Raw genomic sequence first — 17,598 nt, 5'->3', positions numbered from 1 at the left:
CATAAATTCTTGTCATAAAATATGAAAAGAATTTACTGGCCAAAGTCTAAGCGGGGACAAAGCAACTAACGAGGACATGATCACACAATACACAAACTTATTTATCACTGAAACAACCAGCTTCTGTGGGACCAGCCACTTCCTCCAGGGTAAAATCTGATGCAAACTGCAGCAGCCAGATTTTATGGGGTTATCTCTTTAAGATAAGCATGTCTTCATGACCCATTTTAAAAGATTTACATCTTCATTTAGAACAATTTGACTTGGGGCTGGAGAAATCAGAAATTACTGAGAGAGATACTCTTTGGTCTTTTCATGGGATTTATTGACAGAAAAAGTTTGAATATAGATGGATAGATGGCCTTGCTTTGTTCTGACAGTATGGTGGATTGAAATATCTGCACCAGCTTCACTAGTGGACTGCATGCATCGTAAGACATCAGAACAATTGTCCACTTACATTACATTGGTACAAACACTGAGAACACTGGCATTAAAAATTTTGAATGCAGGATATGATGATCATATTGCCTTTCTTTGAGTGGAGGATCTTGTTTTCCTGATGATTTTGCATAATTACAAATTACAATTACAAATTACCAATATAAATACTATTCTTGTCCGGCTGGTATACAAAGTTAAAGGCTATTCTCTCCACATTTTCCTGCCACTCTAATCCTTTGGATAATGCTTCCAAACCAGAGCCCAAATCCGTCCTTCCATCTCCTCTCTTTTTGTCTGCTTTTTGTCCCCAAATCTAATTTCTGTGACTGTGCCATCTCTCTCTCTTCTCTCTCTTCCTCCCATTTCCTCCCACCACTGTATACGTTTCATCTCTCAGTTTTTCCCGGTAACTTTTTATGGCAAGCTTATCTGTGAGAGTCAGCATCTCCACAGCTGACTCCATGACGTAAATGAGTGTTTTCAATACACGTCGTTTTGTTTGATTCATTAATGTTCAGGAAGAGCCTTGTACAGGCAGCGTCACGACTCACACTGGTGTTTCACAGCTGTATGTGTGCCAGCACAAATCAACAACAGAATTGGGTTAGGTTCGCTGAGTGTACATCTTCCTGAATACTAAACAATGCCTAAAATGCTAGTTCCCTCTTCCTGCCTCCATCTTCTCTCTGTGCTTTTGCATGTCTCCAAATTCTTGGCCTGAGTCGTCCATCTGTACATTGTGTTCTCCCTCCTTTCTCTGTCATATTCTTCCTCATTTTGTCAGTCTGCACATTTTATGTATTTCACAACCCCTCTCCCTCAGCCCCTACTTCCTAGAGCTGTGGTTGATGAGTCTGACTGAGAGTAAATGATTTGTGCACCTCGATTAGGAACGAACAGATGAAAATATCAATGGCCAAGTTAGAGGCACCTGCAACTATGGTGTCCATATTTTTTTGTGTGGGACGCTGAGGGATGCAATGACAGAGGAGGGGGCGGATCAAGGGTACTGTGAGCTATAGCATATGTGTTCATACAGTATATACAAGGTCATATGCTGTAAATGTGTGTTTTATATCACGGGACAGGAAGCTTGTGCTGTGCTGGAAGTAAGATCACTGATTGCCTGAGTATTTTTATAGTAATTTCCTTGCAGAAAAAGAAACATTTACTGCTCTGAATTACTCACTTTACATGCTGAGTCTGAGTGCTGCCAAAAGTACATGTGCCGTCATCCTCACCTCTACATGCGTATGTTCCCACTTTCCGATTGCCACGGCCACCGTCTTCACCAACAACAGTTCATGGGTAGCTACTCATTGACGCTTTCTCTGCACCCCCACAACCCCCCCCATCAATACTCGCTTGTTGACGTGAGCCGTGTAACAATCCACCCTGTTTCCATGACAACCACCTGCTGCTATCCTCCCCTCATCTGTCTCCCCCCCTTACAGCTTCCTCCTTCTCAGCTGTCTACCTTCTTTTCGCACACTGTTAGTATTTCAAGGTCAAAGAGGGTCACCGTCAGATAGTGAGATAGAGACAGAGATAGGGTTGGAAAAGAGTGTGACAACAATGGGAGAAAAGACAGAGGAAGCCTGGAGAGAAATAATTCTCCAGAAATTGTTATTGTTAGCATCTTAGAACTCACACGGTGGCCTCATTCAACCTATATTGCCACGTTGTCCTCCCTGTGCTTATCATAACCTAATTTCATGTCAACCTTGAGCAAAAATGGCAGACAACATGTTGCACTCTGCCGGTGCTGGGGATTTCTGTTGTGGTGACTCTTATCTTGACTGCTGCTTGAGCTGAGAACAAGACAAGAGCTGTGCAGCAGACCAGAAGGTGTTTGCGCTTGATAAAGCAGAGCATTGGATGAGCCACATTAAGTCGTAATCAACCATAATGGTCCCCATTCAATGGCTTAAAATGACACACTGAATTAGCCAGCAGCAATGTTTTTATGTTTCTTCCAAAATTTGTTTGACCTTTTCATGTTGATAATGAACAAGGATACACAAAGGAGACTTTTAACAAATTGTACGTAAAAACTAAGTTATTTGTTTTCTTCAGTTGAATAATGTTGAGTTCCTTTCCATTGTCTTTTCCATGAATTACATTCTGCCAGCAGCCACTGAGTAATTTGTGACTTTACTGAGAGTCAGTGCGTAGGACAGCACAGTATGGTAGCATGTTGCGTTAATTGCCACTGAGGTAAGGTTGGAGCAATGACCTTGCTAGCCCCAGGGAGAAGATGAAGCTTGACGTATGGATCCGCTAACCCATTGGAGTCCATGGCTTTCAGTCCCTGTAGACGTAAGCACACACACACACACACACACACACACACACACACACACACACACACACACACACACACACACACACACACACACACACACACAAAGGGAGATTTTTTTATTTTGGATATCACGTTTATTCATAAAAGTCAAATTACAAAATAATCACATCAAAGAGAGAGAGAGAGAGAGAGAGAGAGAGAGAGAGAGAGAGAGAGAGAGAGAGAGAGAGAGAGAGAGAGAGAGAGAGAGAGAGAGAGAGAGAGAGAGAGAGAGAGAGAGAGAGAGAGAGAGAGAGAGAGAGAGAGAGAGAGAGAGAGAGAGAGAGAGAGAAGGAAGGAGGGGAGGGATAGTAAAACACAGACACGCAACATAGTGTCAAAGGGGACATCATCATGCCCTCAAACACTTCACACAACTGACAGGGTCAGAAAAAGATGGTGAATCCATCATAACTCTTATACTGCAGTTACATCTCCATGGCGTCTGTTAGTATTTCCTTTCCATGCCACAATTTTCCAAACCGTCCTCAAGGGAACAGTTAGGAAAAATTTACACAACAAATATCATGTGACACGCAATATGGAATATGAGACTTTATGTCCTTGTACAATGGTCATACCAAAATGTGTCTGCACCAGTGAGGGAGCGCGATTAACCAGCATCATGTGAGGATTTGATTTTTAGCTGCTAAAGGTTATATAGTGAAAACACAACTTAAATGAAAAGCTTGAGAGAGAACAGCATGATGTCAATGAATAATTTTTCAAAATTTTTGACAGATAGACAGACAGGCTGTTTGCATGAAGAACATTTTGAAATGATGTTTACCTTTGCCTTGTGAATAGTACAATGAAGACAGTTGTTTTCCTGATCAAAGAGCAGGCTGAACTCCAGCGTTCCCAGGTAGGCTGAACACAACACAAACCAATGGTAATTGCTTCCAGTGAAGTCACACACACATACACGTATGCACGCTCGCACACACACACACACACACACACACACACACACACACACACACACACACACACACACACACACACACACACACACACACACACACACAGCAAGTGAACTCTTAAAACAGAGTGCTATCTATTATGAATTGATCTGTCTTCTTTGATTATTGTTTGCGACTGGGCAGAAACTTGCAACTGAGTCCAATCACTGGTCCATTGTCCAATAAATCAAGCACTGGGTAACATGAACTGGGACTTACAAACACTTAGAGATAAAGACCCCACTTGACTCCCTATTTACTCTGCAGAAAACTTTTGTTCATTAGTGGAAAATGCAGAAACCTGCCATTATTTCCAAAAAAATAGTACAATCTGAAAATATCACTGCCATGAAAAATCAGTTTCCATCAAAATACTTTTCACCCTCAGAACTTACTGTCATCGTCATCAGAGTCCAGTGCCTCCTCCATGTCTCCATTGTTGCTCTCTCCCTTCTCCCCATCTTTGTATCCTCCACCTGTCTCCCCGTTGAAAGTCTCCTCTTTCAGAATTTTCTTCTCCCTTGGAGGTGGGGGTGTGCAGGGGTAGTCGTGGAAACGTGGGAAGAAGTCTGAGATCTGTGGGATGGGGAGGATGGGGCCTGGGCACACATTGATGGCAAAATGCTCCTGCATAGAGATTTTGACTGGCGAGGCGGGGGGCAAAGTGGTGGAGTGGGATGTTGCAGAGGGGGAAGACACGGATGAGGAAGGGCAGGAAGAGGAAGAAGGGGGAATGACCAGGTGGGAGGTGGAGAGGGGTGGTGGGGGTTTGGAGACACTCATGTAGACTGTCAAACAGGGCTTTGGGATGACAAGGTGTAGACAAAATGAAGAGGGAGATAAAAATGAGGGACCGCGAATAGAATAAGAGATGGAACCATCAGAGATGAGAGGAATAAGAAGCTCAGGACAAAATGAGACACACAAAACAGTACAGTTCTATCTGCTATTGCCTCTGTGTTTCCATCCTTCCCATCTCAATGAGTTAGCAAAGTAGCAGCAGGGTTCAGCACAATGTAAGGCAAGTCAAAGTTGGCAGGATGTTGAAATTCACAGCACACATAAAGCAAACTCAAACTGAAATTAACGTCCATTTTCATCAGCCACTGCAAACCTAACTTCTCAAAAGCCAAAATAGAATTTGTGAAAACCTTTTGGCACTTGAAATGTGAGTCACACATTATATCACCACACCAAGTTTGTGCTCAGAATAAATACTCAAATTAAGTGCTGTAAAGTATGAACATGTGATGTCACTGTGTATCTGCACTTCATTCTAATCCCTTCCCTTATCTCTTTTTCACTCTTCCCTCTCTCATCTGCAAGTCCCCTGAGTAACATTTACATAATACTTTTTGAAGCCTTTCACAGTCCGTAGCATATCTGTCTCTAAATGAAACGTAACAACTGTTACCAAACTCCAAACTTGTCAGGAAAAATCCTGTCCTATTTTATTTACAGTGATTAAAAGAGACCAAAGACATATTTCCTCTGACATGTTCCCACAGTGTCGCTGCAGTTGTTATTATTTTAAGAACCAGTTTCAATTTGGGGTTCAGAGGCACAAACCCAGATGTGAGGCAATTTTCATTGTCTGCTATGCAGTCCTAAATTTAAAAAAATAAACAGACATAAAGAAGAAAAGCACATACATATGGTCAATGGATAAAAAGTATCTTCACTGTACGACAAGAATACACCACTGCTATAAACTCCGCTACGTATACAAGCAGCTGTGGATGAAAGTCATTTGTCATCACCTCTACGTTGCTTTCGTCCATCATGCCACTGCCAATGTCATCTGGCAACTTCTATGCGTCAGTGGCTGCACATTTTTTCTGGTTTAGCAATCTATTCAAGTCCATTCACTGAGAGCGGGTGAAGATTTAGTTGGCCATGTTTCCCACTCTCTTGCATCACACAACACACAGTAACATACATGCTGATATACAGTAAGGTCTCATACTAAACAAGGTTAAACTCCATAGAAAACTTGCATTTCTTTCACTGCAGCCCTAAGAAACAAAAAGACTGATCACCACTCACACATCAATTTAAACAGGTCCATTCCTCAATATCCACACTCATTCAGGATCTCACATTGCTCATATATAACAACACCCTGCTTGGAGACCTGCACACGGTGGATCACTTGCAGCATGTTGCTTACGAACTCAATCTCTCACCCCTTTTACATACAAGGAGAAGCACAGAGAACCACACGTGCAGACACATTCGCACACACAGGCACAATTACAGCCACAAATACATACCAAGGGACAGTCTTCATCTGTGCCAACACTCCATCATTCTTTCTCTCACGTCCTGTGTCTTACTCACTGAGGAGCGTGCATACCAGCTTTGAGTCAATATATCCGTCTGTACTCTCTCTCTCTTTCTCTCCCTGTTCATTTGCTCTCCTCCGCTCCTCCGTCCCTCCCTTTCTCTTCCCCTTTAGTTGTGACGTATCTGTTTAAACCCCCTGTCAGTCCTTTGCAGGCTATGCATAGAGTACTGTCACTCACTTTCTCATCATTGGCTAGATTTACCAAAACAGTGTGTGCTTGTGTGCGTGTGTGTGCATGTGTACAACTGTGTGTTTTTATGATGTAGGTGGTGAGTGCAATGAGAGACAAAGACACAGACATAGAAGCAAGACAGAGAGAAAGATGAGACAAACTGATACAGACATATAAACAAACACAAATACAAAACAGCAACACACCTTGCAGCATATTTTCTGTAAGTAAATATTATGTACTAACAAAAGGAATGATTGCCCTGGGTTGAGAAGCAAATCCAGCTGAGAGACAGAGTAAGGAAATTAAATTCAATGTGTTGACTGCGTACCAAATAAAATTCCCTGCCAGCCAAACAATCACATTGCCAGATTAATTTGAGGCTAAGTATATGTGTGTGTCATTTTTCGCTTGTGTGTTAATGTTTTGGGTGCACGCATCCAACTGTGGCAGCACTCATAATATCAGCAGTCATAACAGTGGAACAGCACAGGGTGACACTGTAAATTACAATCTGACCATGAGAATGGATGCAGAGTGAAATAATTTCAAATGAATCATTTTCATTCATCAAACATCAATATGTGGAAAACAGAAAATGTAAAACCAACAAGCAATTACATTAATCTTTACCCCCAAAACAAAAAAATAAAGCTCTCCTAAGCCAAGTTGGTCTCATCCCCATTCAACCCCACCAGAATCTATACATACCCTCACAGAGATATGTATGTACATTTACATCTACCAATACAAATCATTTCCCAATCACACATATAATTAGAAACTTGATCGGATTCTGGGAATATAACAGATGACAAGGAAGTGATTAATGGCTTTGTATGGTTAAAAAATGAATTTTCATATGACCAATATGTTATGACTGCTGACAGTACATCTTACACAAGACATCCATCCCATATCTCCATTAGTCAATTTCAATTTATGCTATTTTCCTGACATCTAAGCAGTTTTAAATAGTTTTTCATACATCGATCTGATCACTATTTGAATGAATATATGAATAAAATGAGAATATAAATAGACACAGCTCATGAATCACCCATAAAATGTCTTTGGTGTAATAGCAGTAATGTTTGTAAAGGAAAGGACGGAATAATTAACTGTGAACACAAATAGTCAAATTGTTCGTTATATTTGAGGTTTAATATGGTCAGAGGTAGATAAAAGGGATTGGGAAAATAGCTAATTATTACAGATGATTACCAGTAACTGCAGCCGTACAAGAAAATCCAGGTGAGGGCTAAAAATATAAAGGAACAATAATTGAAAAAAAGCTCAAACCACTTCCACTGCTTGATGAGAATAAATGGCAGAAAATATAATAAAATTTCAATGATAAATTTCTGGATGGGAAACCAACAGAGCACTAATTAAAAACTATTCAATGTTCCATGGTTGGAAAGAAGCAGATGAACACTAACAACCCTGGTCAATTAAATTAATGGTCAGCTGGAGGAAGACATGGCATAAATACACATGCTCATCCACTTTGGTTTATTTTAAGCATCTCATTACTATCAGTGTAATCTCATCAATATTGTGCTAACAGACCATTACACTATTTTAATTAATTTACAAAAAGAACATGTGGGCCAAATGAGCTGAAATTAGATAAATGAATGCTCAGTCTACTGATGCCAAACTGTCTAGCTTGGTTCTTCAAGGGTTACATGCCTTAAGTGGCCTGAAATGAATACAGGATAAACAGTACATCAGTTTTTGTCAGGAAATAAGCTATTCTCTCATGTTGCTCACTGCATTGGTTTCACTGAGCTGTTCATTCGCTTGGCAAAACATGAAGAAGTGCACATGCAAAGTGAGTTACTCCACCCACAACGGTTATCAGACATCTGGAGAAGTTCCACAGCTGACCTGCTGACCAACACCACTCTTGAACACTCACCATATGGCTGGGTATCCAACAGAAACACCTGGTCTACAGTTCGTGCAGCCATATCAACCAGATAAAGTCATTTATTTTCCAAATATTGAGTCATATTCTTAATTACTGTGGCTCAATGGTTGTGATGACAATCGTTGCCAAACAGATTTCTGTTTTCAGCAGATATGACACTGATGTGTACAATTGCTTCTTTTTGCAAGACAGAAACTTAACTTGAATTTGGAGATGCAACAATAAAAAAAATGTGTTTCCTGACAACAGTTTTGCGTTCCCAGCTCATGTAGCAATATACTGTACTTCATTGATTTATGTTGGACATTTTCATGCAGCACCACCTTAAGAGTTGGAGGCCATAGGTTTTTACCCTTACCCCTTTAAACTGAGATACTGTAATTCTGAATGATATCATGAACCGCAGATGGAAATCCCTCTAAAATGTTGTTCCTACAACGTTCTGTGTCACTATTTTTCCACATGTTTTCTCACAGTGGTGAACATCTCATTTCACTGTCCTTGTCTCAACTCTGAGACATGCTTCTGATATAAAATTCAGAATGAGACTGTGTGTTGATCAGCTTAAAATCTAGATATATTGTTATAGTACTGACTTTTCTGTAAAGGGTTTAGGTTTGGGAAATTAACACATGCGTTTTTATTGCTTAACAACATAGTGAATGTACCAATGGTGTTGAACTCTGGATTATAAACATGGTGGTTTTACCCCTCAAATAATCAAAGAAAGAATAATTAGCAGCTCCAGGGAAAGAAAATGTAAAATTCAAACCAAAATATTGAAGTCTGATGATGGGAATACCTCCGTGAAAAATAACAGACAGTAAATGAAAAATAAAATGCATTACCTCTCTCAAAATTAATCCAGTTACGGTATATCCCTTTGTTTCCTCAGCAGCATGATTTGAATGAATGAGTGATTTGAATCACTCATGAGTAAAATATAAAAAATAAACATCTGAAATGGGAAAGAGAAAGGAGAGAGATTGGTGGAAAGAGGCTATGACCAATTTGTGGAGAAGCATTAATCCAATGCTTCTGCATGGCAAGATAATCTCCTCCCATTACCACAGCACAAAGCACCGCAGGTTTTCCATTAAGTGTACAACCGCAGCCTCCCTAGCCTCTCAGATGGCCATTTAGCTCTAAGATTAAATAAACCTTTATTTATATACTGGAGCACCGGCACATACTATATTTTTCAAAATTTGACACCTCACAAGATTAGAAATTGCATTTTTTCCCCAAAAACTATCAAATGAACGGCTCATCGCACACCTTAAAATTATGTGAAGACAGTAATGCAATGTTTACTGTGTGCAGCAGTAGCTTGGGAGCTAAAAGTCAAAGTCCTATGAAGAGAAACCTTTGATAAAAGAAGTCCATTTGTAAACGATGCAACATGACATCCTGTCATGAAACTACACAATTGTTTGCGAAATGTGAATGTATTAAAGAGTCAATGACATTTAACATCAGTAACTAGAAGCCATGACCAAAAAGATTGCAGCTATACTCAAGAGTGCAAACCAAAAAATTGATTCTGATTACTCTTTGAAGAGAAATGATTAATGGCTTCTTTCAAAAATTGAATGGTTAAATCAAACAGTCATTTTCCAGGTGTGAATTCCATTTGACTTGTTATTAGGTTGAGAGTATGGCCATTAAGGGACTGTCATCACAATCTCAGAACAATGTCAATCAAAAGAAATTAAATGACTTTACTTGGCAATCTGATTTTGGCAGGTTAATGTTTTAACAGGTGGTTAGTCGTTCCCCTGGGATGTCAGTTGGTGTCACAGGTGGTGCTTCACATCCCGCTCCGGGGAAAGTCATTGGTCGTGTTGGCACAGTGTGCTACTCTGTCAAGGTGCATTATCCTTCCAACGCCACGCCAGGTCTCTACCGTCAGTCCTACAAGACCTCAGGCCTCACACAGGAGGCATCTCCCACTGCCTGGCTCCTGCTATTGCTGATCTCATCCATCACTGCGATCATTTATACCCATCAGTCTCTCTGTCTTTCTGAGGAGCTTTTGTAACACAGACCGATCACATTAACCCTTGGATGCACTTATGGGGTCAGGCATGACCCCATTGGTTGTTTTTCTTTAGCAGCTTCAAAATAAAAGCTTGTAATATAGTCATATTCCAGGTGATCCTCATAAAATATGTCTGTGACATGAAGTCATTTTCATTTTTAAAACATGATGAATTATTTTCGAGAAATCACAAGTTTTTGTATCACTAACCCACTCACGTATGACCCTAAATAGGTTTGATGGATTTTCAGATGAACCTTTACTTTTTAGCCACTTTTAGTGTCCCACTCAAACACCTGTTGTCAGTTATTCACTTCTGCTGGAACATTCCAATTAACACACCCGGTGTCAGCAAGCTCTCCATCTGGGAGCCGACTTCAGCAGCCCTGTGAACCGCCTCCAGACACACAACCCGAGCCTCCAGCAGGATGTCGGGCATTTGCAACCCCGTTCCCAGCCCCCAGTAGCCCGGCAGGTGTTTGCAACATCCAGCAAGCCCTCAACCCACACAACCGGGGCCGTCAGCAAGCCAAACCACCTCTGCTGCACCGCGCACATCCTCAACATCCGTGGCCAGCTCGTATGACACTTAAGTCATTTCCCTATTAATTTAATTTTTAGTGATACATTCTAAAGTGAGATCACTTTACCGGTTAATTGTTTTTATTTTATCCATAGTAAAATGGCTGATAGGAGCCCAGCTCCGCCCTCTGTGGACCGTGTCCTGCAAATGATCCAGAACAAATGGGATGTCGAGCCAGACGCAGTCACTGACTCCGATTCTGACGTCTTAGACCTGGAAGACCCAGCCTATTGTCCTTCCACTGAACAAGGGCTGTCAGACACACAAAGTCCCCTGATGAGTCATCTGAAGAGGCCATGGATATTGTGCCGGACCGACGGAGCCACAAGGGCTCATACTGGGCAGAGTTACCCCCCAGATTAGCTGCAACACCAAGTCACAGTTTGATACGTATTCGACCAGGACCTGTACCTGGGTTTAGGACTGTCTCCCCAATAGATGCATGGGAGAAGTTCGTGTCTGATAATGTAATGGAAGTGGTGCTGACATGCATAAACAAGTAGGGAGAAAGAGCAGCCTCAGATACGAAAAGAGAGTGGAGAACTGTAACCAAAGATGAGCTGGTGGCCTTCATTAGATTGACCATTCTTGTAGGAAGCGAGAAGAACTGGGATTTGCCGGTACGTACGCTTTTCGGGAGTCCTGTGCACAGCCCGTTGTACAAGGCCACTATGTCAATTCGAAAATTCGAAGACATTCGCCGGTTCTTATGCTTTGATGACAAGTGGACCAGGGCCAACCGACTGAAAACAGATCGCCTGGCACCCTTCCGCCACATATGGGACCTGTTCCTGATCAACTGCCTGTTCATATTCATCCCCAGTGATTGCGTGGCAGTGGATGAACAACTCTTGCCTTTCAGAGGGAGACCCAGCTTCTGCAGTACGTGCCGAGCAAGCCCGCCAAGTACGGCACAAAGATCTTCTGGGTTTGTAATGCATGTAGCCCATACGCAAATGATGGGATTGTGTCCCTAGGAAGACAACCAGAGGAAAATGTCCAGAAGAATATGGGGGAAAGCATTGTCCATCATTTGTACAGTGAATTGAGACACACAGGTTGAAAGATCACCACTGACAATTTCTTCACCAGCATCCCTCTTGCAGAGTATCTCCTGGAGGAGGGTCTGACTATTGTGGGAACTTTGCGACAGAACAAGACGGACATTCCTCCAGTCCTGAAGTCCTCTATGTCCAGAGAGGTCCACAGCACCGAATTTGGGTTCAATGGCAACATGACCATGATCAGCTATGTAAGAAAGAAGGGGAAGGCTGTTCTGCTGCTTAGCACAATGCACCACAGAATGATGGCGGATGAATCCAGCCCAAAGAAAAAGCAAGAAGTAATCCTCTTCAACAACCAGACCAAAAGAGGAGTGGATATAATGGACCTGATGGTTGGCGACTACACCTGCAAATGCCACACCCAGAGATTGCCCATGGTGCTCTGGTATAACATGATTGACGTCGCCGCTCTGAATGTCTGTACACTTTACAGGGCTCAGCAGAACAGAACTTGTGACACCTCACATGAGAAGTCGACTGGAAGGTACTCTGAACCTACCAGCCTACATTACAGCCGCAATGGAAAGGGTCGGAGTGACAAAAACTGCTGCTACCCGTCTGGAGGGAACAGGCACACATCGCCAGCAGGAGAGGTGCACGTTGTGTCCCAGACAGAAAGATCGCAAAACCACTGATTGCTGCGTCAAATGCAGTACCCCTGTGTGCAACGGTCATAGCCAGAAGCAAGTAGTTTGTGACAGATGCAGATGTTGAGAGATCGGTCTTTTTATGCTGCAAGTTCTTCCAGTAAATGAAAGAATAAATAAATAATTCAAATGGTTTCATGTCACAAACTTACTTCATTGGGAATACCTTGAATATGAATGTATTACAACTTTTCATTTCGAGGCTGTCGAAGAAAATCAGTCCGTGGGGTCATGTTTGACCTCCCCTGTGGAAAAGTGGATGTATCAGTAACTTGTGCATCCAAGGGTTAACCTCACCTGCTACTGCTCCGATTAGGAGCACACACAAAAACAAAGAGCAGAAGGATGGTTTATTTATCTAAATTCATACTTAGTGACCCTAAATGTATATATTGACATTTTGAGAGAGGTCAAGTCAGCAATGAAACAGAAAAAATGACCCTGTCAAATAAAAAGAGAGATTAACAGATTGATGTTCCCGTTGGATAAATATGCTTTTTCATTCTTTATTTTATATTTATATTGCCCTTGTTGGTTTATGTGTATTCTGGGAGAAAACACTTATGTTTCTACAATATTTAGATAATGTTAATGTTTTATAACTTGTAGCTTTTATCAAAAGTAGTGATTAGATTTGAAATAGTTTCCTCATTAAGTTGAGCTCTCATTCCTGCTTTTTCTTCCATGTGGTTAAATTACTGACACTGATCTCCACCCAGCCTGCTACTGCAACCCTGTAAAAGTGCTCTGCATTAGCACAGTCACATTATTTGCCATTGACCCAATTAGATCCAGTATAGACCCTGTGAAACATATTTTTCTCCCCCTCTCTCTCCCTTGAGCAGACTTTCCTTTATTTTTCCTCTGCTCCTTTTGATGAATGGTATTGCTTTTTAGGCCAAATGACAGCCTTGTGATTAATTGTGTATGCATTTTCACTCTTCGGCCTTCTCACTTCTTTTTTTCTATTTCAATTCTTGTTTCTCACCCCTGTGTAACTAGAAAATAGTCTGTCTTTATGTGGTTTTGCCCCATCAGCATATTCCCATAAATAAAAGACAAGGAGGTGAGGACTGAGTGGAGTGGAATAGAGGGAAGTGTGGCCCAAAGGCAGGCAATGTGCATGTGCAAAATGGAGGGGTGAATGGATGGAGTAGGAAAGGGAGAGACAGACCAACTGGACAGGATCAGGAGTGTGAAGGTGACTGCAGAAAATACAACAGAGAGAGATAGTCAACAAAGTCAACTTTATTGTCAAATGTACCATATATGCACGACATACAGCACAGATGAAATTGCAGTCCTCTCAGACCCAAGGTGCAACAGGCAGTACAACACAGGCAGTACAGCACAGGCAGTACAACAGGCAGTACAACTCAGGCAGTACAACACAAAGTGTAAGTCGAAACACAAAAGGATGGTAAACGTACACTCTCTGATCCCGTAAGGGGAAAGTGACATGTGTGCAGTCCCTGAGTTGAGATCCCGTAAGGGGAAAGTGACATGTGTGCAGTCCCTGAGTTGACGGGGTGAAAGAAACTGTCTTTGAGCCTACTGGTTCTGGCCCGCAGACTCTGCAGTCTCCTACCTGATGGCAGCAGACTGAAAAGGCTGTGAGAGGGGTGGGTGGGATCACCTGCGATGCTGATGGCTTTGCGGGTGAGGTGGGCATTATAAATGTCTGCGAGGGAAGGGAGAGAGACACCAGTGATCTTTTCAGCTGCTCTCACGATGCACTGCAGGGTCTTGCGGCAGGAAACTGCAGTCGCCGTACCATACAGTGATGCAGCTGGTCAGGATTCTCTCGAACGTGCCTATGTAGAAGATGAGCATGATGGGGGGTGGGGCTCTTGCTCACTCAGTTTTCAAGTAGAGGTGCTGTTGGGCTTTTTTGGCCAGTGATGCGGTGTTGCGGCTCCAGGACAACTCCTCGGAGATGTGCACACCCAGGAACTTGGTGCTGCTGACCCTTTCCATTGCAGCACCGTCGATGGTTAGAGATGAAATGAAAGAGAAATTCAAACTTTAAAAGCAGAACATAGACAGATGAATAGCAGGACTATTCAAGAACTGGAAAAAGCTAGAATCTGAGATAGATGAGGTCAAGAACGAAGGCATAAACCATAAAGATTTTGATGGGACTGATATAAAAAAAGGTGGATTGCATAAGGACATCTGAACAATTTCCACAGAAAAAATACAACGCAAAAAGTGAACCTTCAAATCCTCAATCTCTTTCATAATTTAGAGTGAAATGGCTCCCACTATCTACCAATAAAAAGAGGGTAATAGCAGAGTAGTATCTGATGGAGTAAAATGTGAGTGTATTAAAATAGCAGCCATTGTAGCGAGGGGTGCAGCCTTTGCCCCGTGGCAGGACGTCATGCTGTGCTTAATGAGGCAACAGTGCAGGCAATTAGTTTGGGATATGACATTATCCGTCACCAATAAGTGAACCCATCATTAACCATGAAACCCCTCTGTTAGATGCTCATCATCTGCCTCCTGCTCACGAAACAAAACAGTGCATGCATATGCTCCTAAGCACTGGGCAAAGTTATTTTCTCAAGCAATGTGTGCTCTTACTTTCTGATGCATGCATTGTTCCTGTGCAGAGTTGGTTTGAGTTTGTTTGTTAATCAGGGGGAAAAAAATGAAAAATCTGCAGAATTGGTGTTTATTTGTTGCAAGTAATAGAATATTTATGTCAAGTCAGTTTTTGTTGATTTGCTGTAAAATCACAAAAGGTAAAAGTCATCTGAAGCCACTTTAAAATACAAACAACTTGGGATGGCCAAGAGCAAATTTTAACGGTTTTCTCATTAGATTAAAAAATGCTCAGTTTATCATATTTTATTTCGTATTGATTCAAAAAAGCCTTTGCAAAAAACAGTCAGAGATTCTGAGAGAATTTTTTTATTGAAGAAATAAACTCGAAATGGGTAAAAACAATGTGAAAGTGTCTCATGAAAGTACAAATCATGAATCATGGAACAAATCATACGATATTTATCTGAAGAACTGAAGATCTCAGAAAACTGAAAAAAATCGTTTTGAAGAGCCTGAGTGACTTTCCCTCAAACAACCAGTAAAGATTAGAGTGACTAAAGCATTATTAAAGCTTTCTGTTTAGGCATATACAATATTTTATCATTAAATGAAAGTAAAATTAAATTTATGTTGTTTGGTAGTAAAAGGATCACTGAGGTAAAATTGAGTTTAAACAATGTTGAAATTGAACAAGTATGTGAAATCAAGTTTTTGGGCGTAATAATAGGTCTGTTGGAAGCCTCACATACAACATGTAAAACAGCAACTAAATTTTTTTGTGTTAAAGTTATTAAATAATATAATTTTGCTTGTACAACAGACTGTATATAATTTGCATCAGCAAAATGTGGCCACATCTTGTTAAAACATCATTGCATCTTTCACCCAGCTTGAGCCAAATACAGAAGTTGATTTCCACTTAAGTAAACAGTTTAAGGCCCGCTCTCCATTGGGAGCTGACTGACGCATGAAATCCAACAACATTATTGCATTGCTTGTCTTTTACTGAGAAAGCAAGGGCTGAAATATGAGCTCAGTTCTTCAAAACAGCAAAGTGCTAAATCAAGGCTTTTTGTGGACACACGAAGCATATTTGAGTGTGACGAGGGCCTGGTCTGACAGGGGAATAGGTTCCTTAACACTTTTCCACCGAGGCATTGCCTCGTTGGTCAAAGAACAGAGAGAGACAGGGAGAGAAAAAGAGACAACCTGAGTCAAACAAAAACTGCGGGAGAAAGCAGAAAAATTTGATTATGCCGCTCTTGCAGTTTTTGTCTTCATGAACGTAAGAAAGCTTTTGCTCTACTTACCTGAATATTGTCTATTGTACCTATTGCATCACCTTAGTAGTCATGTTGTGATTCATGCATCAGTGGAATTACAGCATATGTTTGCATGAAAAAGATAAGAGAAGAATAATAAATTTAGCTTTTTTCTGGTTTAAAGCCAGTTGTGACATTTTCCAGAGTGTCAGGTCATGGCACAGGATTTTCCAGTGGAATGAGACAAAGTTCAAATACTGGCCACTGAGAACAAAGCAAAATGTCAAGATGAGGAACATCAGGGTTTAAATTAACAGTTACACCTCTGTGATTGCACATGTTAAGTGAATGTTAAGTAAAAATACCAGCGACATGGCAGATTTTGAGAAGCTTTACCATGCACTGCAGAAAATGAACATCTATTAAGTAAAAATCAGTAGTACAATTTGGCACTCAATCAAATGGACACGTTTCTGCATCAAATGACTGTACATGTACTGCACACACATGCACTCATGCATGTTAAAACCTCTATACTGGTGACGCACGCTTAAATAAACATCTACATTCAACAGTTAGTTCATTAACTATTTGACCCTTGAATTCTACCCTCGTGTTCATCTTCTTTGTAATTATTGCCACACATACAGTACAATATGCATTATTCATCCACATGCTCCAACACTTCAGTAAATGTATAAAGATGGAATGTTTTAAAGCAGCTGAATCATGTGCACATTTCCTGAAAGTTGAAATCCATAACTATACACAATTTTAGCATGAATTATTGCTTATGGTATGCCCCTTCACTGACATGAGGTATTATTGCATATATCACTATAACTTTTAGCTGGTCATCCAGCAAATGAAAATGCAGAAAGGCATTTCTTAAAGAATAAGCTATGTATGGTTATACATTCAGTAACACAGAGCAAATTTGTATTGCAAATTGTGTAATGTTTGCATTCAGTTTGGTATGTTCCCTCTTTGGTCTCTGTGTTTATAACGATATTACAGAAGGTCATTACCTTGTCTATTAACTTTAAATTACATTAAATTTCAGTTAAAAGTGGTTTGTTTTTCATGAACATGGAAATCTGGTCCTTAGCACTGTGGAACTTTGGAATATCATAATATGTGAAATGTCATTTAAACCAAAATATAAAAAAGATGAGATGTAAATTTATATAGATTTGCTTCTCAACTCATCTCAAAGTGAGACTTTATCCCCCACCCTCTCTGCTCT

At 40.9% G+C, this 17,598-nt stretch overlaps 1 protein-coding gene across 4 annotated transcripts in view; it reads right to left on the bottom strand.

Annotated features, from left to right (window-relative positions):
* The window catches only part of doc2g (double C2-like domains, gamma), a 33,593-nt gene extending 27,462 nt beyond the window's left edge, over window positions 1–6,131 (bottom strand). For 2 of the 4 annotated variants that reach the window (XM_068320557.1, XM_068320559.1), the window contains exons 1-4: window positions 6,024–6,131; window positions 4,146–4,551; window positions 3,579–3,658; window positions 2,681–2,755 (exon numbers count right to left, since the gene is read on the bottom strand). In XM_068320557.1, the coding sequence (XP_068176658.1) occupies window positions 2,681–2,755; window positions 3,579–3,658; window positions 4,146–4,533 (543 nt within the window). In that variant the 5' untranslated portion in view covers window positions 4,534–4,551; window positions 6,024–6,131. The other 2 variants (XM_068320560.1, XM_068320558.1) reach the window with 2 other exon arrangements.
* Between the last annotated feature and the right edge of the window lie 11,467 nt (window positions 6,132–17,598).

This window comes from Antennarius striatus, chromosome 8 (genome assembly GCF_040054535.1).
Source record: "Antennarius striatus isolate MH-2024 chromosome 8, ASM4005453v1, whole genome shotgun sequence".
Classification (NCBI taxonomy): domain Eukaryota; kingdom Metazoa; phylum Chordata; class Actinopteri; order Lophiiformes; family Antennariidae; genus Antennarius; species Antennarius striatus.
Note: the sequence above shows the minus strand (reverse complement) of the source record. Positions and strands in the feature narration are given on the sequence as shown.